The sequence below is a fragment of the Theobroma cacao genome, chromosome 3 (genome assembly GCF_000208745.1).
Source record: "Theobroma cacao cultivar B97-61/B2 chromosome 3, Criollo_cocoa_genome_V2, whole genome shotgun sequence".
Lineage (NCBI taxonomy): Eukaryota > Viridiplantae > Streptophyta > Magnoliopsida > Malvales > Malvaceae > Theobroma > Theobroma cacao.
This window is the reverse complement of record NC_030852.1, coordinates 2,460,599-2,484,023: the sequence shown is the minus strand read 5'-3', so window position 1 is coordinate 2,484,023 and position 23,425 is coordinate 2,460,599. Positions and strand designations below refer to the sequence as shown.

The 23,425-nt window shown below is 34.0% G+C and overlaps 2 protein-coding genes across 2 annotated transcripts; one reads left to right on the top strand and one right to left on the bottom strand.

Annotated features, from left to right (window-relative positions):
• LOC18604147 lies at positions 536–12,960 on the top strand. Its single transcript, XM_007036495.2, has 14 exons — positions 536–1,028; positions 2,584–2,793; positions 4,996–5,190; positions 5,281–5,621; positions 6,487–6,715; positions 7,057–7,225; positions 7,336–8,571; positions 8,655–8,826; positions 8,990–9,211; positions 9,282–9,419; positions 10,848–11,082; positions 11,208–11,267; positions 11,722–11,793; positions 12,552–12,960. Exons 1-14 carry the CDS (start codon positions 744–746, stop codon positions 12,693–12,695), a joined length of 3,708 nt encoding a protein of 1,235 aa, XP_007036557.2. The 5' UTR covers positions 536–743; the 3' UTR covers positions 12,696–12,960.
• Positions 15,976–18,162, bottom strand: LOC18604146 (vitellogenin-2). Its single transcript, XM_007036494.2, has 2 exons — positions 16,434–18,162; positions 15,976–16,126 (listed from the first exon to the last, which is right to left on the bottom strand). The coding sequence occupies exon 1, from the start codon at positions 17,448–17,450 to the stop codon at positions 16,683–16,685; it is 768 nt and encodes a 255-aa protein (XP_007036556.2). The 5' UTR covers positions 17,451–18,162; the 3' UTR covers positions 15,976–16,126; positions 16,434–16,682.

The window sequence follows — 23,425 nt, the reverse complement described above, 5'->3', positions numbered from 1 at the left end:
TTAAATTTAAATAAATAATAACCTCAAATACAACATTATGAAATTAAAAAAAATTTACTTATAAAAAATAGAATAACCGAAAAGATCCAAATTTATTACATTTAGTTTTTTCATTAAAAAATTAAATAATTTAATTTAATATAAAAAAATTTAATCAGATTAAATCAAAATCAAACCGAACCGAATCGAGTCCTAAATCAAAATGATTTTGAAAAAAACTTGATTCCACTCATTATTCTACAGCTTTGTATTTTGGAAAGACTTTTTCTACTATTCACTCCCTATCCTCCTCAAGTGGTCTCACACTAACAAGACAAAACCTTTTGCTTCCAGAACATACAAAACAAACAAAGAAAAAACGAAAAAACAATATTGAAGCCTATTGGTCCCCTCATCGGGCCTCCCATCACATGCCACGTAGCAAAAACTCAGGTGACCTGTACAAACCTTGCATAAGCATCCAACGTGGCAATGATGCCACGTGGCAGCAAGCGGACTATAAAATCCCACCACATTCCCCCACATTCTTATCACACCCCAGTCTCAAACATGTAACACCCAGCCTCAAGCCAAGCCTTCCCCCTTTCTCTTCCGTTGAACATCTCAACCAACGGACAGTAAAATACAAAGAAGACAAAAAGATAAATATAAAAAGAAGAACGCCAAAAGAGAAGACAATTCTATAACGGAGAAAAAAAGGAAATCATAGAGGAAAAAAAGTCGTCAGAGCTGAGAGTTTTGAAATGGCGATTCCGTTACCGGAATTGCAGCGCAGAGAGGAGGCGGTGGTGGTGTCGCCGAGCACGGTTCAAACGGCGTCGTTCGGAGGTTTGTCGGAGGAGAGTGAAGAGAAGTCTCCGATTCTGATGTTCTTGTTGTTCCATAAGGCCGTGCGGAACGAGCTCGATGCGCTACACCGATTAGCTATGGCGTTTGCTACAGGGAACAGCGTCGATATTCAGTCACTGTTTCAACGGTACGGTTTCCTCAGATCGATTTATAAGCACCACTCCATTGCCGAAGATGAGGTATTCGATTTTTTTCTTCTTCATTTTGTTACGATTTTTGAATGCTCTGATTTTTCGCTGAGAGAGTTTTCGAATTTTGATCAATTTGATTTTCTTTTCATTTTTGAATTTAGTGAATTTGGAATAGTGTTTTTAATCCTTCGAATTTTTATTTATACGCGAATGATTATATGTATTTGCACGAGTTCCTGTTTGTACACAGTTTCACTTCAAGATTTATTTTAAAATTATTTTAATTTTTCTGAGTTAATTTCTTGTTCGCTTGCTTAGTGAAAGTGAGGAAGGGATTGATTTTCTTTTAATTGTGATTAATGGATTTAATTTTTTGTTTGTTTCAAATTGGAGTGCATTGATGGCATTGATGGCATTTCAGTCATTTTTTTTCTTTTGCTTTCATCAATTCTGTCTTTCCTTCTTTTTCTGACAATGAAGGTGAGTACCACATAGCTTGTACGTGAGACCTTAATGCTAGGAATAATGAATGTATCGTTTGGTTGTTGTTTTTGCCCTTTGGAAGTTAAAAAGGAAAAAGATCATGCTTTGATTGATATTGAGCTGTGTTTTATTTATATGCATTTTGACTGTCGGTTGGTTGTGTTTTTGCGCAATCATTTATTCTTATGAATTTTTCTATTTTTTATTATCCTTTTATCCCGTATGTTTCCCTAACTTCCCATCAAGTGCTTCCACTTCACATCAGAAAGAGTGTCTATATCAATAAATTAAGGGAAAATTTTACTGAAATACTCTTTTGCACTTTTGCCTAAGAGTGATGTCTAATTCTTTTTCCTTTTTCGTTTTAATTTTAATAACTTCAGTGAAGAATGCTGAAATTTTGTTTTTTGAAAATTGAAAACATTGTTTTGTTGAAATTATGGTCATCTATTGAAGTGCTAAACGTTCCACTATATAGTGCTCTGAGTCAAACAGACAGAGATAAGATTGTAATTTTCAATTTATTTCAAAAACAAGGTGCAATTGCCTCCTTTTCTTCTAGAAGGGCGCTACAGTTTTGGAAATGTTACCTGTTTTCCTATTAAGGGTTTCTCATTTTGGAAGTTAGTAACAGACAATTTGTTTCAATTTTCCTGCATTAGTTAGATATGTTTGATTATAGTGATAGAATACTTTGCCTTTCTTGTCCTAGGGTTTATTTTGTAGTAGAAAAGTATTTGTATGATTTTAACTAATGTTTGCATTATGATTAGACGAGTGTGCATCTATTACTGAGGAGAAATGCTAATGTCTGGTTTATCAGAAATTTTATTGCCCCTATCTTTGGAATTTTTTTTGGGTGGGGTGACAATTAGAAGTTTCTGAGCTTAATGGTAACAATGCTTACTTTGTGTTTTTTAGAAAAATGGCAAGATGCTCCCTGAGTTTATCAGGCAATCTGCATGAACACAATTGTATGATACCATCAATTGTCTGCTGAATTTCTACGAATTCAATTTTGATTTGTGCGAGCTATGTTTAGTGACATATCTTTGTTCCCAAACCTTCTTTTTTTTTTGCTGTGCCTGAAGTTCTGACAGTATCACGATTTGCAATGCAGGTTATTTTTCCAGCTCTAGATATACGTGTAAAAAATGTGGCAAAAACGTACTCCCTTGAACACAAGGGTGAAAGCAATCTTTTTGATCATCTATTTGAGCTTTTAAATTCTTATATGCAAGATGATGAGAGCTTCCCGAGGGAATTAGCTTCTTGTACTGGGGCCCTTCAGACGTCAATTAGCCAGCACATGGCCAAAGAAGAGGAGCAGGTACGAGCTCATTTCATGTTGCTTTCCTATTTGTCTTTTTTCCTACCTGAAAACTGCTTTTCATTTGCTTCATAAAAGTTCTGTCAGCAATAGTTGTTTTTAACCTACTAGGTTAGCATCTGTTAGTTGACACAGTGAATACAGTATAAAATTCTCACATATACTCTCAAACATTTCATTTATTTCCTATGTTGCTCCGACTCTTCATTTTCCTTGAAGTACCTGTGTCCGACACATATAAGTTGAATATGAGTATGGAGGTCTCACCCTCCAAATAAAGAAAATCTGAAAAGAAAAAATTGAATGTACTTGTGTCAAACCCTTACCCATATCCGACACTCACCCCTGAGTCCGAGTAACAGTCAATTTTCTATGAACTGATGCAGGTTTCTTTGAATTTGGGTGTGAATGCTCCTTTCTTGTATAAACAACATTATTGTTCCTCTCAATTTCTGTATTTTGCTGGTATTTTACATCATTTAATATCAATAAGGGTTGTTTGCCATGTTCTATTGATAGATATTCAAATTATTCGTCACTTGATGCTTGATTCAACAAATGTATTGGAAGATACTTTTCTTGTTTATATAAAGAATTCACATTATACCAGTGTTGTCAAGAGCACAATGTGCACTCTAGGCACTATAACCCTTGTATTGCTGAGGTGCAAGGTGCAAAAAAGTGCTTTCCCAGGTGAAGTAAGACACAAGATGTAAATGTGTGTGTGTGTGTGTGTGGATATATATAAAATAAGCTTGAAATATATAATTCTGATAATAAACCCTAAAGACTGGTCCATTTTGATCCTAGAAAACATGCAAAATTTCCTTTTTCTTTTTTTGGCTAATTTGCATGATTTCCTTATGGTCCCAAGTTTGTTGTTGAATACTCAAACATTGACAATTAGAGAGTTGATATTTTCCCTTTCTTTTACTATTAAAGGTACAGCTAATGATAAAAATTTAAAAATAAGCGGAATGAAAGGAACTTCAATGAGGCGGGCTTTTTTTGCGCCTACCGCCTTACAAAAAATGCGCCTAGGCGCACCAGGCGTGAACCTGATTAAATGCACCTTACACAAAAGGGTCCGAGGTGCTTTTATTGTCTGGTACTGTGCCTTAGCAGCACTGCATAATATTAAATGAATGTATTATTTTATTTTTGTCCTCCCTTGAATACTGGAACTGAGGCATATATATCATTGAATATCCAGGAAATTCGTGCCAGTTGGATAGGCTATATTGATTTTATGTGTGCACAAGTTACTTGTCCTTTTAGGATCAATAGATGGCCATATGTGCTTATAATGTATTAAAAAAAAGGATGAGACCTATGTTGCTGGGACTCTGGTACAAATTTCTGTCATGGATATGCATCTGAAGCAAATACGTTTAATCCTTCATAATTTTTTCCTTATAATTGGAGAGTTGTATCTTCATAAATGTTTCCTCTTCAAGATGTCTGATATATGTCTGACATGGACACACTGGCAAGAAATGAAGAGCCTGAGTAGGGATGTTTGATAACGTTGATTACTAGCCTTTCCTGTGGTTCATTGATGTCTATTGTTGGTAGACAAATGTACAATGTCCATAATGGAGTTTACTATGATGGCAGCTGTGTAAAATAGGTGTTCACTGACGACACGGCTCTGACACACCTTCAAAGCTCTTGTATGTGTGACATTACATAATATGATTTGCAAATAAGATATAGAAACATCAATTTTTGAAATTGATCAGAAACATGGTTGATTCCAGAAAAGGAATCAAGGGATTTAATTGGAAATGAGAAGGGAATTGAAGGACAAAGATACAATTATAGAAGATCTATATTTTGGTCAAGAATTATTCAGCCTCATGCCTTTACCCTTTTCATCTCCAATTTTATCAGGAATTTACTGCATACTCAGCTGCACTATTGTTTTTGACATGTTAAATTTCTTCTGTCTGCATCTTTGTGAAGAAGCTGCCAATTTGAGATTATAATTTAGATATCTTTCATTTTGCGAAGTAAAATGTGAAAATTAAAACGTACCTGATCCTTGCCAATTGCCTTTCCTTTATCACCTAAAGCTATTCATTCAACATGACTGAAGAGGTCTTCTCTCTTCAATGCTTTAATCCATCAATCCAGTAGACGACATGTGCCAAAGTAGGGCTGTATTTTCTGATCACATGGTATTCTCTTTGAATATAACAGGTTTTTCCCTTGCTTATTGAAAAGTTCTCACTTGAAGAGCAAGCATCTCTAGTCTGGCAGTTCTTATGCAGCATTCCTGTGAATATGATGGCAGAGTTCCTTCCATGGCTTTCATCTTTTTTTTCACCTGATGAATATCAGGATATGAAGAAGTGCTTAAGCAAGATAGTTCCAGAAGAAAAGCTTCTGCAGCAGGTAAGATCCCTTTTGCCATTCTGCCCTTTGATTTATGTTTGACAGTATTGTTGTGTGCCTATAGCTGATTACCACTTTTACTTTTTGAAGGTTATCTTCACCTGGATGGAAGGGAGAAATGGTGCTGACATATCAGGAAAATGTCATCTAAATTCTACTGATGGCATAAGTCAGTCATTGAGCAGCATGACGTGCCCTTGCGAGTCATCCAAGACTGGGAAAAGAAAATATTTGGAGCCTAGCAACAATGTTTCAGAGACAGATGGGACACATCCAATGAACGAAATATTGCTTTGGCATAATGCTATTAAAAGAGAGTTGAATGAGATAGCTGAGGAGGCTAGGAAGATTCAACTTTCTGGGGACTTCAGTAATCTATCAGTCTTTAATGAAAGATTGCAATTTGTTGCCGAGGTTTGCATCTTTCACAGGTATTTCCCCCTTTTTTTTGAGGCTTTTCTTCTCTTTACTTGTTGATTCTACCTCAATATAATATATTGGATCTAAATTTCACTACCTCTGCCCCCTGAGAAGTTTATCACCTGCAGACATGTCCTGAAAATTGTTATTACCTTTTATTTATTATATTAAATCATAAAAAACATTTATCATGTAAATAAAAAATTATTTTTTAAATATAAATTTTATTATTCAAATAATTTTTCACACTTGTATTAAAAATATATATATTAATATTATATTTACATAATATTAGGTAAAGATTAATATAAATATCAATTGTATATATACCCAGGGCAGGACAATCTAAACCTGTTCACCTTTGGTTTCAGTTTTTTATTTAAAAAACCCTCCCTGCATTGCTTCAACCCCCATTTTTTCAAATAAAAAATTATTGTCAGGGAAGGGTGGAACCTGTCAGGGCATGTTGTTTCACCATCTCTAAATAGAAGCATCTTGAAAGAAAAACCTGTAAGTCATGGCACCATTCATACTGGCTCCATTCTCACTGTTAGCACTCTGAATTGCCAAATTCTGGTTATCAAGTTGCTCTTCTTCATGTTTCAAGAATAAGGGTGGACCAAAAAAAAAGGAAGATTTTTCATCTTTGTCTACCCTCTATTGCTCTTTCTGAAAAGTGAGTCATTCTTCTGATATTATGGTTGTTAATCAGAGGAGAAGCTGGCTTATGAATTTTAAAATCTTCAACTGAGAGCTGATGTGGATATTTTGATTTCATCACCTTCTCATTGTCAAAAGACCCTACTTTTTCTGTATATTTGCATGTTTATATTTCAAGCACAAAAACTGATGATTGGAGTTGCTGCTATTATGCAGTATTGCCGAGGACAAGGTCATATTCCCTGCAGTTGATGGAGAACTGTCTTTCTCCCAGGAGCATGCTGAAGAAGAAAGCCAATTCAATGAGTTTAGGTGTTTGATTGAAAGTATTCAAAATGCAGGAGCAGTTTCTACTTCAGCTGCTGAATTTTACTCCAAGTTATGTGAACATGCTGATCAAATAATGGAAACTATAAGGACGCATTTCCACAATGAGGAAGTTCAGGTGAGCTTTTTTTTGGGGGATGTTTGGTAGGTTCTCTGGTTTTAGGCATTAAGTCTTCGCATTCCTGAACTGACCCAGTTTATATAGATGTATACATCACTAAATACAGACACATAAAAACATACATGCCTGCATACCTTACATATTTGAAAGTGCTCTAGTATATTATTTAATGATTTAATATCCTATGTTCTGTTTTAAGTACAGAAGTTGGAACTAAAGCTCTATGTTTCCTCTTGCTGTGGTTGATTATATCACTTTGTGCATGACTAGAAATTTATGTTACCAAACATGCTCTTACAATATGTGAATGTTTCTGCTAAGCCATTGTTCACTTCTAGGTTCTTCCGATTGTGAGAAAGAACTTTAGCTTCAAAAGGCAGCGCGAACTTTTGTATCAAAGCTTGTGTGTGATGCCCTTGAGATTGATTGAGCGTGTCTTGCCGTGGCTAGTTGGGTCATTAACTGACAATGAAGCCCAGAATTTCCTGAAAAACATGCAGTTGGCAGGTCTATATACCCATTCCCTTGTAGTCAGTTACTCACTTTATGGAAAATATAAATGAAGTTTTTACTACTGAATGTACCATTTCTAACACGTTTGTATTTCTTCAATTCAGCTCCAGCAACAGATACTGCTCTGATGACACTTTATTCTGGTTGGGCGTGCAAGGGTCGTAATCAAGGCATGTGTTTGTCACCACATGGGAATGGTTGCTGTGTTAAAAGGTTCACTGACATTGAGGAAGATTTTGTTCGATCATGCTGTGCATGTACCTCTGCCCTGTGCATGAAAGAAACCTGTTTATCAATTCATGGAGATGAAGTCAAAAGGCCAGTCAAAAAGCACACTTCAGAATCATTCAAAAATGGCAATGCTTCTGACCAGTCAGATACTGTAGATGGCCACAAGCCATCTTGTAATGAGAGGTCTTGCTATGTTCCTGGTTTAGGAGTAAAATGTAATAATCTGGGGTTGAGTTCTCTTTCAACAGCCAAGTCTCTGCGATCTTTATCTTTTAGCTCCTCTGCTCCATCTCTTAATTCCAGTCTTTTTGTCTGGGAATCAGATAATAACTTGTCTGACATTGACTCAGCAGAACGGCCAATTGATACTATATTCAAATTTCATAAAGCTATCAGCAAAGACTTGGAATATCTGGATGTTGAATCTGGAAAGCTCAGTGATTGTGACGAGACATTCCTTCGGCAGTTTATTGGCAGATTTCATCTATTATGGGGTTTGTACAGAGCTCATAGTAATGCTGAGGATGATATTGTTTTTCCAGCATTGGAGTCTAAAGAGACACTTCATAATGTCAGTCACTCATACACACTAGACCATAAGCAGGAGGAAAAATTATTTGCAGACATTAACAGTGTTCTTTCTGAGCTTTCACACCTTAAAGAAAGCTTGACCAGAGGTCATGTCCCAGAAAATTTAACTGATAATGGCACCGAACTTTATGGTGCCTATGATGGTGATCTTTTGAGGAAATATAACGAGCTGGCTACTAAGCTACAGGGGATGTGCAAATCCATCAGAGTTACCCTGGATCATCACATTTTCAGGGAAGAACTTGAGCTTTGGCCATTATTTGGTAGATATTTCTCTGTGGAGGAGCAAGACAAACTAGTTGGCCGAATAATTGGAACCACAGGTGCTGAAGTGCTTCAGTCAATGCTGCCATGGGTAACTTCAGCCTTAACTCAGGATGAGCAAAATAAAATGATGGACACGTGGAAGCAAGCAACCAAAAACACAATGTTCAATGAGTGGCTTAATGAATGCTGGAAAGAACCTTCACAATCATCCTTGCAGAATGAAATGTCAGAAACTGGCATTTCTCTTAAAGGTATTTGGTAATGGTATGCTTGTGGTATTATGTACTTTGTTCTGTGGAACATTTTAATTTATTTCTCCTATATTCTGCTCTAGAGAATGATTTTCAAGAGAGCTTGGACCAAAGTGATCAAATGTTTAAGCCTGGGTGGAAAGATATTTTTCGAATGAATCAAAATGAGCTTGAGTCAGAGATCAGGAAGGTTTATCGGGACTCAACCCTTGATCCAAGGAGAAAAGCGTATCTTGTTCAAAATCTTTTAACTAGGTTAGTTTTATGATAATTATCCTCTTTATTTAATTTAATTCCCTATAATAATTAGCATAATATTTTGTGTTTCTTATCTTCTCTTATTTTGTTTGGTCCAATATTATTTCTTTATTTTTTTTAACGAGTCCTTAATAATAAATCGAGAAATTGTTTATTTTAGTCGTTGGATAGCTGCTCAGCAAAAGTTGCCTCAAGCAGCATCCGGTGAAACTTCTAACAGTGAAGATGTATTGGGATGCTCTCCATCATTTCGAGATACAGAGAAACAGATATTTGGGTGCGAACACTACAAAAGGAACTGCAAACTCCGTGCTGCTTGCTGTGGCAAATTGTTTACCTGCAGGTTTTGCCATGATGAAGTGAGCGATCACTCAATGGATAGGTAAGTTCCTGTACTATTTCCTACATTTGAGGTTGCGGTCCTGCGTGTGATTTTTTTTTCTCCAATTCAGGAAAGCAACCTTAGAGATGATGTGCATGCAATGCCTTAAGATACAGCCTGTTGGGCCAATATGCACTACACCTTCCTGCAATGGACTTCCAATGGCGAAGTATTATTGTAACATATGCAAGTTTTTTGATGATGAAAGGTATTGTTCTTGGCAATGTCATCTTGCAGCAATACCATGATCTCCATCTGAATTTAATTTAATTTTTTTATTATTTATATGATGCCCTTTTGGATACATCAAGATTTTCTGAATGTCAGTTCCAGGAACTTTAAGCCTTCATTTGTGAAATTTTTATTATTTTAGTGGGTTTCCCTGTAAGCGTCATTAAATTGTTGTCCTCCACATTTATTCAATTTGGAGATGTGCAGACTCTTTCTCCTATCACATCGTTAAGCTCTTAGAAACTTGGAGTTATGAGTTTAGGAATCTTTAATATCTGTTTTGATGATCTATAACCAGGCTGTACTCAGTTGCGTAATACATGTAAGCCGAGACATTGACGCTAGTGTGTCCAATGACAAATAAATTGAAAAATCCTACAGTGATTGTCCCTTTATAGTGGCATTACAACCTTAAATAACTTCATATCTTTATAAGTCTTATATTTTTACCCTGCTTTTTATGACCTTTTTTAGTGTTTGTACTTTATAAACACTCTAAATTTTAGTTTTTGTTTGCTGCATCTTATGCTTTACATCTTTTTTGACTCTTTGTTTAGATTCAGATCAAGGTTGCATTTGCACCCTTTTTTCTGACTGTTAAATTACAACACTGTCCTGTTTCCTTTTCCAGAAATTGACTTTTACTCAGCTTAAGAAGTCAAAATGAGGAAGGAATGTTTGTGAAAGTTACGTATTAAAATGTCTGTTTAGTAGGCTCCATTGTTGATGGGTATTAAAAAAAGGCGGATGTGGAAAAATTTTAAGTTTTAGACATGTTGACTGTTTTCTATGGTTTCATTTCAGGTGGGACAAATTTCTTTTTGGCCTTTAGTTGTGACAATTCAAATAGGAGAAGTGAAAATAAGAGGTGTTCAACTTATTGTTGATCATCGTCCTTTCCAGTTTTGCTCCTTATGGTGTAGATAGCTAAGCTAGATATACAACAGTGAAAATATCTGAGAAAAAATGGAAGAATAAATCTGTTGTGGTTCGAGTCTTTTCATCTTGTTTTTTCTTCTATTTAGTGAATGATTGGTTTTGTTAGTCTGCAAAGATGCAAGTTCCTTCCTGTTTCCCTCATCATTTTCACTTCAACAAACTAGTAAAATGTTCTATATTGCTTCTTTTTCCTTCCACTCTCTTGTCCTTTCCTTTTTCCTCCTTCATATAGAATGTAAAGGATCTCGCATTGCACTTACAACCTGATAGTAGGAGAATATAAAGAGCAAGTAAAAACAGTTCTTTTTTTTTTTCTAGGACCTTGTATCTAGAATGATGATTGGCACTTGTAACATGAATTTCTCTTCTGCCTTCAGTAATTCGGAAATGCTAAAGAATAGCTGCATGGTTTAATTTTAGTGGAGACATGATGGTTATCTTTCATCTATGCTAAACTTTTCTGCAGGAATGTGTATCATTGTCCATTTTGCAATCTATGCCGTGTTGGGAGAGGACTTGGCATTGATTTTTTTCATTGCATGACATGCAATTGTTGCCTCGGGATAAAGTTAGTGAACCACAAGTGCCTGGAGAAAGGTTTAGAAACCAACTGCCCTATCTGTTGTGATTTTCTGTTCACGTCAAGTGCAACAGTCAGAGCTCTACCTTGTGGTCATTACATGCATTCAGCTTGTTTTCAGGTCTCTTCTCTTGACTGTGCTCATATTTCAGTATGCTTTTTTGTTTCTTGTTTCAGTATGTATAATTATTCTTTGAAGGAACTTTGGAGAATGATTATATAACCTCACATCCTGTAATGTGTTAGGCATATACTTGCAGTCACTACACCTGTCCGATTTGCAGCAAATCCATGGGAGATATGGCGGTAAGAGAACTTTCTTGCAACCTAGTTTTCTACAACTTAGAAAAGGTTCCTTTTTTTTCTTTCATGTTTTTCCATACAAGATAGTGATGAGGGATTCAAAAAATCTAGAAAATGTAGGAAGTTACATTTGAATAGAAGCCTTTGCAAGAGTGTATTTGGACTTGATTGGTTGTGCAAACTTGTGGATTAGATCCACATTTTAGAGATGATACTATGAACTCATGGATTGGAGTAAAATCACAAATCATATGATATTATTTTTGAAGTTCTACTCAAAGCAGTTAGCTAAATCTAAATTCCAAATTCCTTAATTCGCCTTTTTTACTGCCTTGTACTTTCTCCCCCTTTGCTCCAATCCTCAGATGAGGGGAATGGTTGTCCTGTTATGATGAACTACAGGTTTTGTCTGTGTGAAGCATAATTATGTAATCATTATCTGTTGTGAACCTTCCAGGTTTACTTTGGCATGCTTGACGCATTGTTGGCTGCTGAGGAGCTTCCAGAAGAATATAGGGATCGCTGTCAGGTATATTTCCATCTTTCTTAAAACGACAACTTTATCTGATATGGTGGGTGAGAGAGGAGCAGGGATTCATCTTGTCTGATGAATTGCTTGTAAACCCTTTTTGCAATTATTAATGGATGGAAAAAGTTTAAAGGGAAAAGTGGAGGGTGTAAGTTGACTTCTCTGCAAAACCCACCCGTTCACCTTATTCCATGCATTACTTATATTGATCAGTTATAATTTTATGGTATAATGCTTGAAAAAGTTTTTAAATTATTTTTAAAAAATTTAAATAAATCTTTATTCTTTTATTACGTTCAATCAAATCATTATATTTTTATTTGGGGTCAAATAAGTCTTTATGGTTAATGATTGACTAATTACTATTAGTCATAACACCATTTGTCATTTTATGCACTTGTGACACTAACATGATATTGATGTTGAAGGTGAAAATGTCACATGATCATGAGCATGTCATGTTATCATTCAATATGAAATATTAATATACTACATCAGTGTTACTTGACATTAAATGATAAGTGGTATTTTAATTAGTAATAGTTTGTCAACTGTTAATGATAAGAGTTTATTTAGTTTAAAATAAAAATATAAAAGATTAATTGAATGTAATAAATGAATAAAAACTTAATTAAATTTTCTTAAGTAGTTGAAAGATTTTTTTCTAGATATTGTCAAATTTTATCATTATTTGGAAAATGAAAGGTTATGAATTTAGTTTAATTTGCTTATTACATCAAGTGCATATGGCAATCCAGGATATTCTGTGCAACGATTGTGATCGAAAGGGCACAGCAGGCTTCCATTGGTTGTATCACAAGTGTGGAAATTGTGGATCTTACAACACCCGCGTGATCAAGACTGAGACAGCAGCTACATACTGCACAACCACGCAACAATGAGAGGTTTCTTTTGTTTTTCGATAAACGTATAGATGTTAGTTTGTAAATACTTGTATAGCCAATTCATTTTTTGGCCTTACTAGGTGGCTTAGGTTACTTTACACACACGCCAGAGCCCTTTTTTTCCCCTTGGTTTTCGACACGGGTAGAAGCTACAGCCTACAGGGCATTGAAAAGTTACACTTGTATAGAATTTTTGCTTCTCTATACCATCTTACAAGATATAAAAAGGAAATACAGTATCTCACCTAATTGTTAGTCGCCCTATTTTTTGGAACCTTCTCTCAATGTCGTTAGGTCTCAACTTGTGCCCTATTGTTCCTCTTTTGGGGGGGCAATTGGACCGTGGTTCCTATAAAGCTGAATCAGTTCTAGACGAAATGCTAGGGAGTAAAATTGACGATAGTGGCGAAAATGACCCGAACTAGAAAATTCGTGTTTAGTTTCTTTTCGACAGATTGAAGGGAATTACTTAGGAGGCGATTGGTAGATGAGAAGTGAGGGACATTTTTTATAATTAAAATGTAGAGAATCACATTACAGTATTTAGTTGATGTTTTGGGATGAAAAAGTAATCCCTCAGCAATGACATTCCCTTCTCTCTTGGAGAGAAAGTTACTTTCCCTTAACAAATGGAAAGTAAAGAAATTTTTGTTCCCCAAACTTGACCTCTTGACCCTTTCACTCCTTCCTACCTTCTTCACCACTTTCTTCCTTCTTGCCTTAGCTTTTTCTCCTTCTCACATTGCCTTTTTCTCCTTCTTCTCACTGCTCGTAGGAAAGGTAACTCATCATTAACACATTTGGGTCAAATTTCATCACCAAATTTGAAAATGGAAGAGATTGGGACTTTAGGTTTTATGAAACTCTAATTTAAATTTTCAAGAATTTATAAGTGTTTTGAAAAAAATTTATGTTTTCGATATCGAAAATTAAGAAAGAAACATTTAAATGGTTTACAATGGAGAAAATTTACTAAAGAATTAAGAGAATTTGAGAGAATGATGTGTTTGGGTGTCACTGTTTGAAAGAAAGAAAGCATCAGGAACGTTTAAAATAATACATCTATCGATAAATGAGAACATTTATTGATAGATTATATTTAAACTTTTAGTAATAGGTATTTATCTATAGATTATGTGATCTATTGATAGAATTTTTTATCTATCGATAGATTTTTTTTAGATAATGTTTTTTATTTTTCATTTTTATAAGTTTAAGGTAAAAATAAATATTTAGTAATTTTATATATTTTAACTTTTAAATAATTAATAAAAAATATTATGTTATTTTTTTAAAGTTATTATTTTGTTTAATTACTTAAAATTAAAAAGTCAAATTTTATATTAAAAATTATAAATTTATTCAATTTATATATTTTTTATATATAAAAAGTAATTTTGTCAATTTATATTATATTTTTAATAAAAAATAATTATAAACCAAACACTACAATATAATACTCTAAGCAATCACATTTTTTACAATCAATCATTTTTTCTTATCATATCAAATACTACAAAGTTATATTTTTAACAATCACATTCCTAACAACGTAACAAACGTAACCGTAATTTCCTTTCAACTGAACCCCCCATCCCCCGCTTTGTGGCTGGCTGGAAGGCACCTTACCTCAAGGTCCTCCTAGGCCCCTGGTCATGCTTGAACCAGCCACACATCTCGGGTCAGGACACCCTGACCTCGTTTCGTTGCAGGGACTCAGCGGGTCAACTTGGACAGCCACAGGCAACAACAATTATGAATAATGTTTGTTTCATCTTCTTGGTATGATTCCACTATCAATTACTATCAACCCAAGCAAAGGCATATCATACGCCATAGTTTCGTAAGTACCTTGATGAGATTGTGTCGGCAGAAAATTATTTCCCATACTTCAATGCTAAGGTACAAAGCCAAGGACCACAAGGTTCATTTTTACCATAACAAATATTAAGGAAAGGCTCCGAATTGTATAAATTTAATTTTTTTAATTCGTCTCACCATTTAATTAATGAGAGAATAAAAAAAGTCCAGAAAATAAAAATATAATCAAATTCAGTAATTATGTTTAAATTGACAAAATTAATTTATCAGGCATTCATCATCAAAAAATAACATTATTTCGTTTGGATTATAAAAAATTTATAAAGAATTTGATGTGTTTTGTTTCATGTAAAGCTTTTTTCGATGCCTTTTTGGTTTATTTAATTTTGATTATGAATAAGTCTCTTTTCAAAAGATACAATTTTTGATAATTAATAAATAAATTTATTTTTTTTCTAATAGACATAATCTTTTACCATCACATGCAAGTCGTGCAACTTATTACTTGAAAATTTTCCAATACTAAAAATATGAAATCTTAAAAATTTATTTATTTTTCATCAAACTAACAAAGGAGGAAAATCAAAAAAATAAAAATAAAAATAAATAAGAGCTGAAATAAATAATGGGATTGCTTGAGCAGAAAGAAACAAGATATACAATGATGATGATATGAGGCAAATATTCAGCTACTGCTCAGAGACACCTTCAAAGCATGCCAACACAAGTTCCATGTGACGAATGCCTCTAATTTTTGACAATGACATCCTCCATTATCCTTTTTGACTTTCTTGATCATGTTAAAATATTTTTTTAATTTTTTAGATTTTAATATAAATTAAAAAAAAAAACACATTTCAACGGTTTTACTTGTAATCAAAAGTAAAATTTATTAGTGTTAGAAAAATTTCATATGATATTGAATTATACAATAAAAGACGTCTTTTTTTATTTCAAAAATTTAATAAAATATTATTGTAATTAAATTTTAAAGTTTCGAATTCAAATCTTGAAATGAACAAAATGAGATTAATGAGTAAAAAACCATCTCTCATTGTGTGACTTGGGTAAGGATCCTCTTCACTATTTTATCTTATTTTAAAAAAAGTTGATCCTATATTTATTTTGAAAGTACATCTGTTAGCCAATGATAAAAGCACTTTTTAAAATAAATCCACACTTTCATATTCAAATTTGGATTCCAAAATCTACAAGATAAAAGGTAAGACACTCTTTGCCTACTATGATACAAAATGGGAGGCACCATTAGATGTCTTTCCAAGGTTTTTGAATCAGCTTTTGCCATTTTTGCCTCTCTACAAATGCTACTTATAAGCCATGAAACTAGACAGGTAATTGATGTCCAAATTCCCAAGCTTGTTTCTGTCACAACTCATTACTTTCTAGCTTCTGTACCTTGAAGAAGACACCCCGAGCAATATTTTTGCCAAAGAGATGAATAATTCTATGATTCTGGTTGATGGAAAGGAGGCTTGAATCTTGATCCCCCAGCAAAGAAATCACTACTTTATGGAAATGATGAGGTACAGTGAAAAATGCTTTGTTCCTGGCCTAACACCATTCTCACAATCTGCCAAGCCAATTTGCTGGACAGAAACAAAGAGAGGGCCAGGGGACAGGGTTCCCAACAAACAAAAGAAATGGCCCATGATTAGATTACGAGTGCAGCTGAAGCTAATACAAACAAGAAATACATAAAGGCAGCATTCAACTATAGATTTGTTTTTCTTTTAAACCATTGCATTCATCTTAATCTCTCAAAGGGAAAAACAAAAGAAAATCTTTCATCAAGATAAAGAACCAAATCTCTTTATCTACATAATAATGGGTAAAGCTAAGGGCTAAAGAGACAGAGATAAAAAGATCCTGACAAGCCATAGGAGAAGAGGGTACCTGTTTTTCTGTCTCCTAAGCTTGTGACAATTTCGAGATGTGCCTGAACATACTTCCCAAAATCTTTCTTCTTTTGAATTATGGTATTTGTCCTGTACAACTAAGATCTCTCTCAGATTCCATCTGGTCGAGTCTGATACAATCTTCCAGGTTGTTTGACATGACTTGGATCAGCAAAGGAATCAGCATCATCTAGACAATCTAAAAAAAATTTCAGATAGTCTTGATTGAAATTTGTGGACTGAAAATTCATTTCCTGCTCTTCTTGCCTTTGCCATTGCGTAAGAAAGAACCTAAACCAAAGAGACTTGCTGTTCCTTTAGAGATGTAAGGAGGTGGCACATTCAGCACAGGACTGATTCGAACACCACTGCCATAAGAATTCCCATGGTTTTTCTTCAAAGGAGGCTTCTGCGGAAACTTATAAGCATTGCAACTAGAACAGCATGATGATGATGATGATGATGATGAGGATGATGACTTTGTCATTGAAAGCTTTTGTGAAGTATGCTTGTTAATATCCTTTATCGAAGAGCGTTTAGGATTTGGAACTGAACCCGTTGAATTGCTTCGAGAAAGGAGTGGTAACGAGCAAACTAAGCTCTTTTTAATATCACGGTTGAGACTGCTACTTCTCTTGAAACCCCAAAAGGACTTGGACTGTGGCTTCTCTTCCGAATCAGAACTCGCAGGCCTTATCTGCCCCATGCTGTCTTTCTTCGAATCCCCAGCTGTGGATGGTTTCGGACGTGGAGGAAGCGAAACGGGAGGTGGGAGTTCGCATTTTTGGACTCTTTGTCTCTCTTGAAGCCTGACAGGAAGTATCATTCCATTTGCAAATAGCTCATCTGCTGGAGAAGATTGCTGCTCAAAGCTGCAGATGTTGAACTCAAAATCAGAACATGTCTCCAAAAGCATTGTATCCCTTCTCGATTCATCGAGTTCGATGGGTAAATCATCTGCTTGGCCTAGATCATGCGAAAATGATAGCCTAGGACTTGTTTCCGAGCACATCATGATCACAACAACAACTTGTGTGTTTCTCACCCAAAAATCAAAACATATAAGCGAAAAAAGGGCTTGTCAAGAGGATTTTGGAGGACTTGGAGCAATTCAAGAATGGGAACACTTAGTGGTCTAAGTAAAAAAAGATTCAACTATGGTGGGCGAAGAAGAACATTTGAGTCTAAAACATTGACAAAGATTTGTTGAACCATAACAAGTCAACAAAGGAGCATGACTAGAATTCTGTGGATTTCGAGGAATATAAAAGACATAAGAGCAGCAGCTTTGCTTTTGCAAAGATTTATGGATGAATTATTCCGAGAAAATTCAGTGATCAGAGACAGAATGTTCTTTATTCTCTGCAGGGAAAACAGAGGAAGCAGAGGAAAACCTGGCTGGTTTTGACGGAGAAGAAGACACAAAACAGGCAAACAAAGGCACAAGACTATGATAGAAAAATGGGCAGAGAGGTTGTTGAGAAGCTTTGGAGTGTTGCATAAAAGAAGAGAAAGTTGAATAGCTGGAATCAAGGACAAAGGTTTAAACATGAGAAAGCTGTCAAAAGGATTATCTTCATTCAGAGGCAAAGAAAAACAATTTACCCTCCCAAAGAACTCATACAGACGGCGCAAATGATGGGAACAGTGGGAGCAAATTGTGGGCTTCCATATTGGAATTCATAAGCATGGATGGCCATGAAAGAGATAACAAACAAAAACCGTCATTGCCATTCCTTACCCATAATAATTTTAAAAAATCTTATAAAATATTCAATAAATTTAAATGATTTCTTATTCTTTTATTACATTTAATCAAATTTTTATTTTTATTTTATTTTAAATTAAATAGACTCGGTTGAAATCATTATCATTTTATACCCACGTAATACTAATGTGACACTAACGTGAAAGTTAAAAAACATCATATAATTATATCATCATGTTACATTAACACATCATGTCATCATTTATTATTATATGTCAACATGTTACGTCAACATTATATTACATAAAATGACAAATGATATTTTAAAAATATAAAAAATAAAATTTTGATTGAACCTAAAAATTTATTTAAATTTTTTAAAATAATTTAAAGGCTTTTTTAAATATTACAGATATTAAGTTATTTTCCTTTTCTTGAGAAATTAAGGGCATATAGAATTTGAAAACATAATGCAACAAGTTATCCTCTCCCCATGGGAAAGAAAAGAGAAGTTACCTTTATGATTGACTTTTCCGGGGTTGACATCTCAACCACCGAAGCAACCATTTATTCTTTATTTCAAGAATGCTCTCATACCCCTTTTGGGGGGGGTGGGGGTGAAATTATGAAGTAACAAGACTCAAGAACAATTCTTCCCTGCCATGTCATGCCTAATCTTGAACAGTTGATCCATGTCAGTAACTTTAAAACATTTGGAAACTTTTAGGTAGCTAATCCCTTTTTTTGAAGTCATATTTTTCACCTTTTGGTGTTGAATTTAAAGGCTTGATTGAGTTTTTTCACCTCATTTCCTCCCACCATTCACCCATGACATCACAATTTTTGACAGTGATCTTTTACCTTTCGGTTAAAGTTCAAGCTAAGGTAAGAAAGAGGAACCAAATTTTTCAACATACTTTCCCTTTGTGCCTCACCATATTCTCCAGTTATAAACGTGGCGGTGAAGCTATTGGGATTTTCCTTACAATTATTAGGGCAATGTGGCATACATATGTGGACTTTGGAGCAAATCGGTGTTATCTCTTACTTTCACAATAGACTAATGATTTATCATTCTAACCATTTAAAGAAGCAAATGAAAGCAATTCAAGTATTCAAGCATCATCAAGTTCATTCTGCTTGCATCCGAGCATTTGGCTCATTGATTGGTACATGATCTCCTTACCTAAAGAGCAGAATTCGAATCCTCCCTCTCTTAATTATAAAAAAAAAAAAATCAAATTCATTCTGGTTGTACTATAGTAGGAAGAATTCTCATCTCTGACCTGCAAAAATGTGGAGTGACCTATGTGGTCCTACTCAATTTACTTAAACCAAAGAACTTTTAAATCAATCGTCGATGAATTCGATTTTTGTTTCACTTTAGTTTAACTCATGCGATAAAAATAGATGAAAATTTAATAAACATTTTCGATTCGAACATAATAATTTAGATTTTATAACAACTCGTTTGCCGACTTTATCTCTAATGTCAATATTAGAATTTGAACTGACTCTAATCAAAGTGGTAAAGCAACATAATGTTCAAGGTTACTTGATTCTTCATACGAATTTGTCTGAGTCTTAAACCCCATCATCTCGACCCTAATCATTTCTCCAGATACAATTCAAGTAAGTTCATGTCATTAGGATGTCTGCCTTAAGAAATGAGGGGAAAAGCCACTCTATTTGTTGTAAGTACATGCTGCAATGAAGTGATATAGGCCAAAATAACAGCACCCCAAGTTAATAATTATCTCCATGATTTAAAACCAATCAATCATTGAAGAGCAGACGTCGGCATAAAGTGTTTGCATCAATTGAAATAAGCCACCCACCTACCCTATTTCTTCAAATGTGCAGAAATTTTCAAACACACACACTTCCACTTGGCATATAAGTCCATATAATACTTAAATCAACAATAATATGATACAAATCTTCTAATCAATGGTGTTAAATCTGTCATAATTCATATCAAATTCCAACACATTTTCCTGATTTTAAATTGAAACAGCTCCAATATCTATATATTTGTGACTAGGAAGAACCTGCTCATTTGAATATCTAGATTGACTTGATACAAAATTGAACTGCCCCAATTTGGGTCTTAAATTATTCAAAGGGTCCCTCTTTTGTTGTTAGTAATTTAATGTTAAGATCAATTTGGGATTGGTTGGGAAACATTTTTGACAAGATGTTTGCTTTGCACTTTGGTTTTTTGAGGGCATGCCATCCACCTTCTATCCTACAATATTATTGGTTAAATAGAATCATTGAATTGGACTGCTTGTGATAACTCCCATTTTGAACATTTCCATCTCTCTAATCCCAAATATAATGCAATGTTTGAGATGGTGCCTTGTGCTTTCAAAAGGTAGTTCTGATTCTAGTGAAAAACTAGTTGGGGGTGTGCTTAAGAAAACTGAAAATCTCTTATCCACCCAATGTATTGATAAAGTGTCAGCTTCTGAAATTCAATGCAGGAATCGTGTACTTCTTTCTAGGATATCCACTGCTTGATTGTTTGATATGGTAGACATTGACTTCATCAAAACGTATTTGGCCCAACCAATAAAAAAAAAAAAAAACTCCATCAAAGAGATAAGATGACCAATGTTTCTATAAGAACATTCTCATTAGAGATCCTAATGGTCTATGGTTGCTGAGAAAATTAGGAGGAGGATATTGGAATATGCTGAGGATGGAATTTTGGCATGGATTGAATAAAGACACCTTTTTGCTTTATCCCCAAGCTTTCTTTCATAGTTTATTATTATTATTATTATTATTATTTGATATGAATTTACGGAGAAATCAATGAATGTAAATAACACCTGCACTCATATCATGTTAAATTTTATATAAATATTTGATCTAAAAACAATTGGTAATAATTGTAGAGATTCTTATTATATTTATATATCAAAGATATCATCCTTTTTTTAATAAAATTAAAACAAAGTAGATCAACCAAAAGTTGTCTTCATTTCACTTAAACAATAAAGAAGTCAAATGGAAAATCAGGTCTATGCAACGCCCAGTAGCATGTGATTCTCAAACATGAACAAAAGAAACGAATAGTTTCTTTTCTGGCAGCGTTGTGTCATGTTTCATCTCCAAACCGTGACTAAACAGCAAGATCCCAATCAGGGTGCAGACCGAGCCAAGTTTCCCATACGGATATGAGGTCCAACATCCTCAAGGACCCCGCTGTTTACCCTACTTCACCAGATAGATGGGAAATCAAGACTCCATTCATGTTCAATTCATACCTTCAGATCTTTTTTTTCTTAGGAAAATATTAAAGATAAATAAGGTTTTTCGACTTCTTAAATAAGAGTTCAAATTTATAAGAAATTACTGATATTCGAATTTAAAATAAACAAATTGACTATTTGAATCAATTCTCGTTGATATGCTTTAAACTTTCGTAAATTGATTTTAACAATGTTCTATGTTCTAAAGTTTTAAATTAAAATCTATAAAGGGTTTCTTGTGATAAGGAGATGAAGTGTTTCAAACAAATAAATGGATACGATGGAGGCAACAGAGGGGAAGATCAAAATAGTTCTTAAAATACTAATTGTCGTGACAAATGAAAGAGAATAAAAAGAGAATTAGAGAGAGAAACTCTAGAGAAGAATATGTTAGCTCTAGAGGAAAGAGAAGACCTCAAATAAATTGTGAAAGCTATATATATAGTCCAAAAGTGACAGTTACAAAAATACGTAATGAATAACATTATTAAGAGCTTTAATGTTGTCTAACCATTATTAAAAGTTAATATCAAGTAATGGTTAGAAACTCATTATGTGACCATTGAAATAATTAAGTATAATAAAACTTGTTTTTAATTAGAAAGTAACATAGAAGAGGTATATGTAAAACGGTCCAAGAGAAGAAGTTGTACATAAATAAATATAAAAGAAGAAGTTATACGTGAACAGATATAAAAGGAAAAGGTGTACGTCAACAAGTACACAAGAATAAGGTAAGAAAAAAAAACACTTGTACTTTAAAAAAAAATTAAGAGGAAGACCTTTTTAACTATCTCTACATTTGAGTTATTAAGCCAAACTTTTTCGGATATTTCAAGATAAAAGTAACTTGTGAATCTTGTCATTTATTTCAGGTTACTTTCGCTACCATCCATGTGAAATAGTTATTCTATGCGAAATAATTGCTCTTCTTGTATTAATTATTTCACATGGAGTAGTATTTTACTTATTTTAATTGTTTCACGTGAAATAGTACTTCACTTATTTTAATTGTTCTGTCCAAAATAGTACTTCATTTATAATGATTGTTCTCATTATTCATTTTTCATTATATAATATTATAATGTAAAATATTTTTTTTAAAAAATAGATATTAACCAAAATAAATATCTACAAAATCCAAATAATTAGGATAAATAAAAGAAAAATCATGGCAATATGGGCAATGGAGCCGTTCAACGTAAATGGGACCCCCATAGACCAGGACCACGACCTTACATTAAGATACTATTTCCTGGACAATTTACCTTGTGTTACTGAACTTTGGCATGCGAGCAATCTGTCAGAATTTGAGGATATCAGTTGCCAAGAAAGTCCTTGCAGGAAGTGCTCATTCCTTATTCCTTGCCACCTTTGGGGACTCTTCTACCCAGGAAATCCTCTATGTTATTGTAAAGTCAATGGTTGAATCAGACTGAATGAACTTGCCTGATAAGAATCAGAGAAAAATTCATTGGCTTTTGGGGCTTGAATATACTGAGTGGGATAAATTATGCCCATCACTATCTATCATTCAATATACAAAGATGCACAAGTCATAGACAAGGTGAGAGTAGAGCAAGTCTTAAAGATGCTTTGTTGAAGGATGATGAGAATTTGGGCAAAAAGCAAGAGAGGAGAAAAAAGAGGTGATGGAAGAAGCAAGCCTTTCTTTCTTTCCATTGTTTTGACTGGGAATCAAAGTGTGGCTTTTCTGACAAAAGTTGTTTTGTAACTCTTTTCAAAAGATGTCAAGTGTTTTCCAGGCCTCCCTTCTTTAGAATACCGAGTAGAAAAGCGACCAACTCCACTTTCTTGGGGTTGGCCCTATGAGAGAAAGGCAAACAATTTTTTTTTATATAAATATTAATAATTATGTTTTTTATAATAAAATTTACTTAATTTTAAAATATATAAAAAATTCTAAATGCTTGAAATGATTTTCATTAATGAATATATCCTATTTTATTCATTTATATTTTTAATTGACCATTTTAAATATTTTTTATTTATTAATATTAC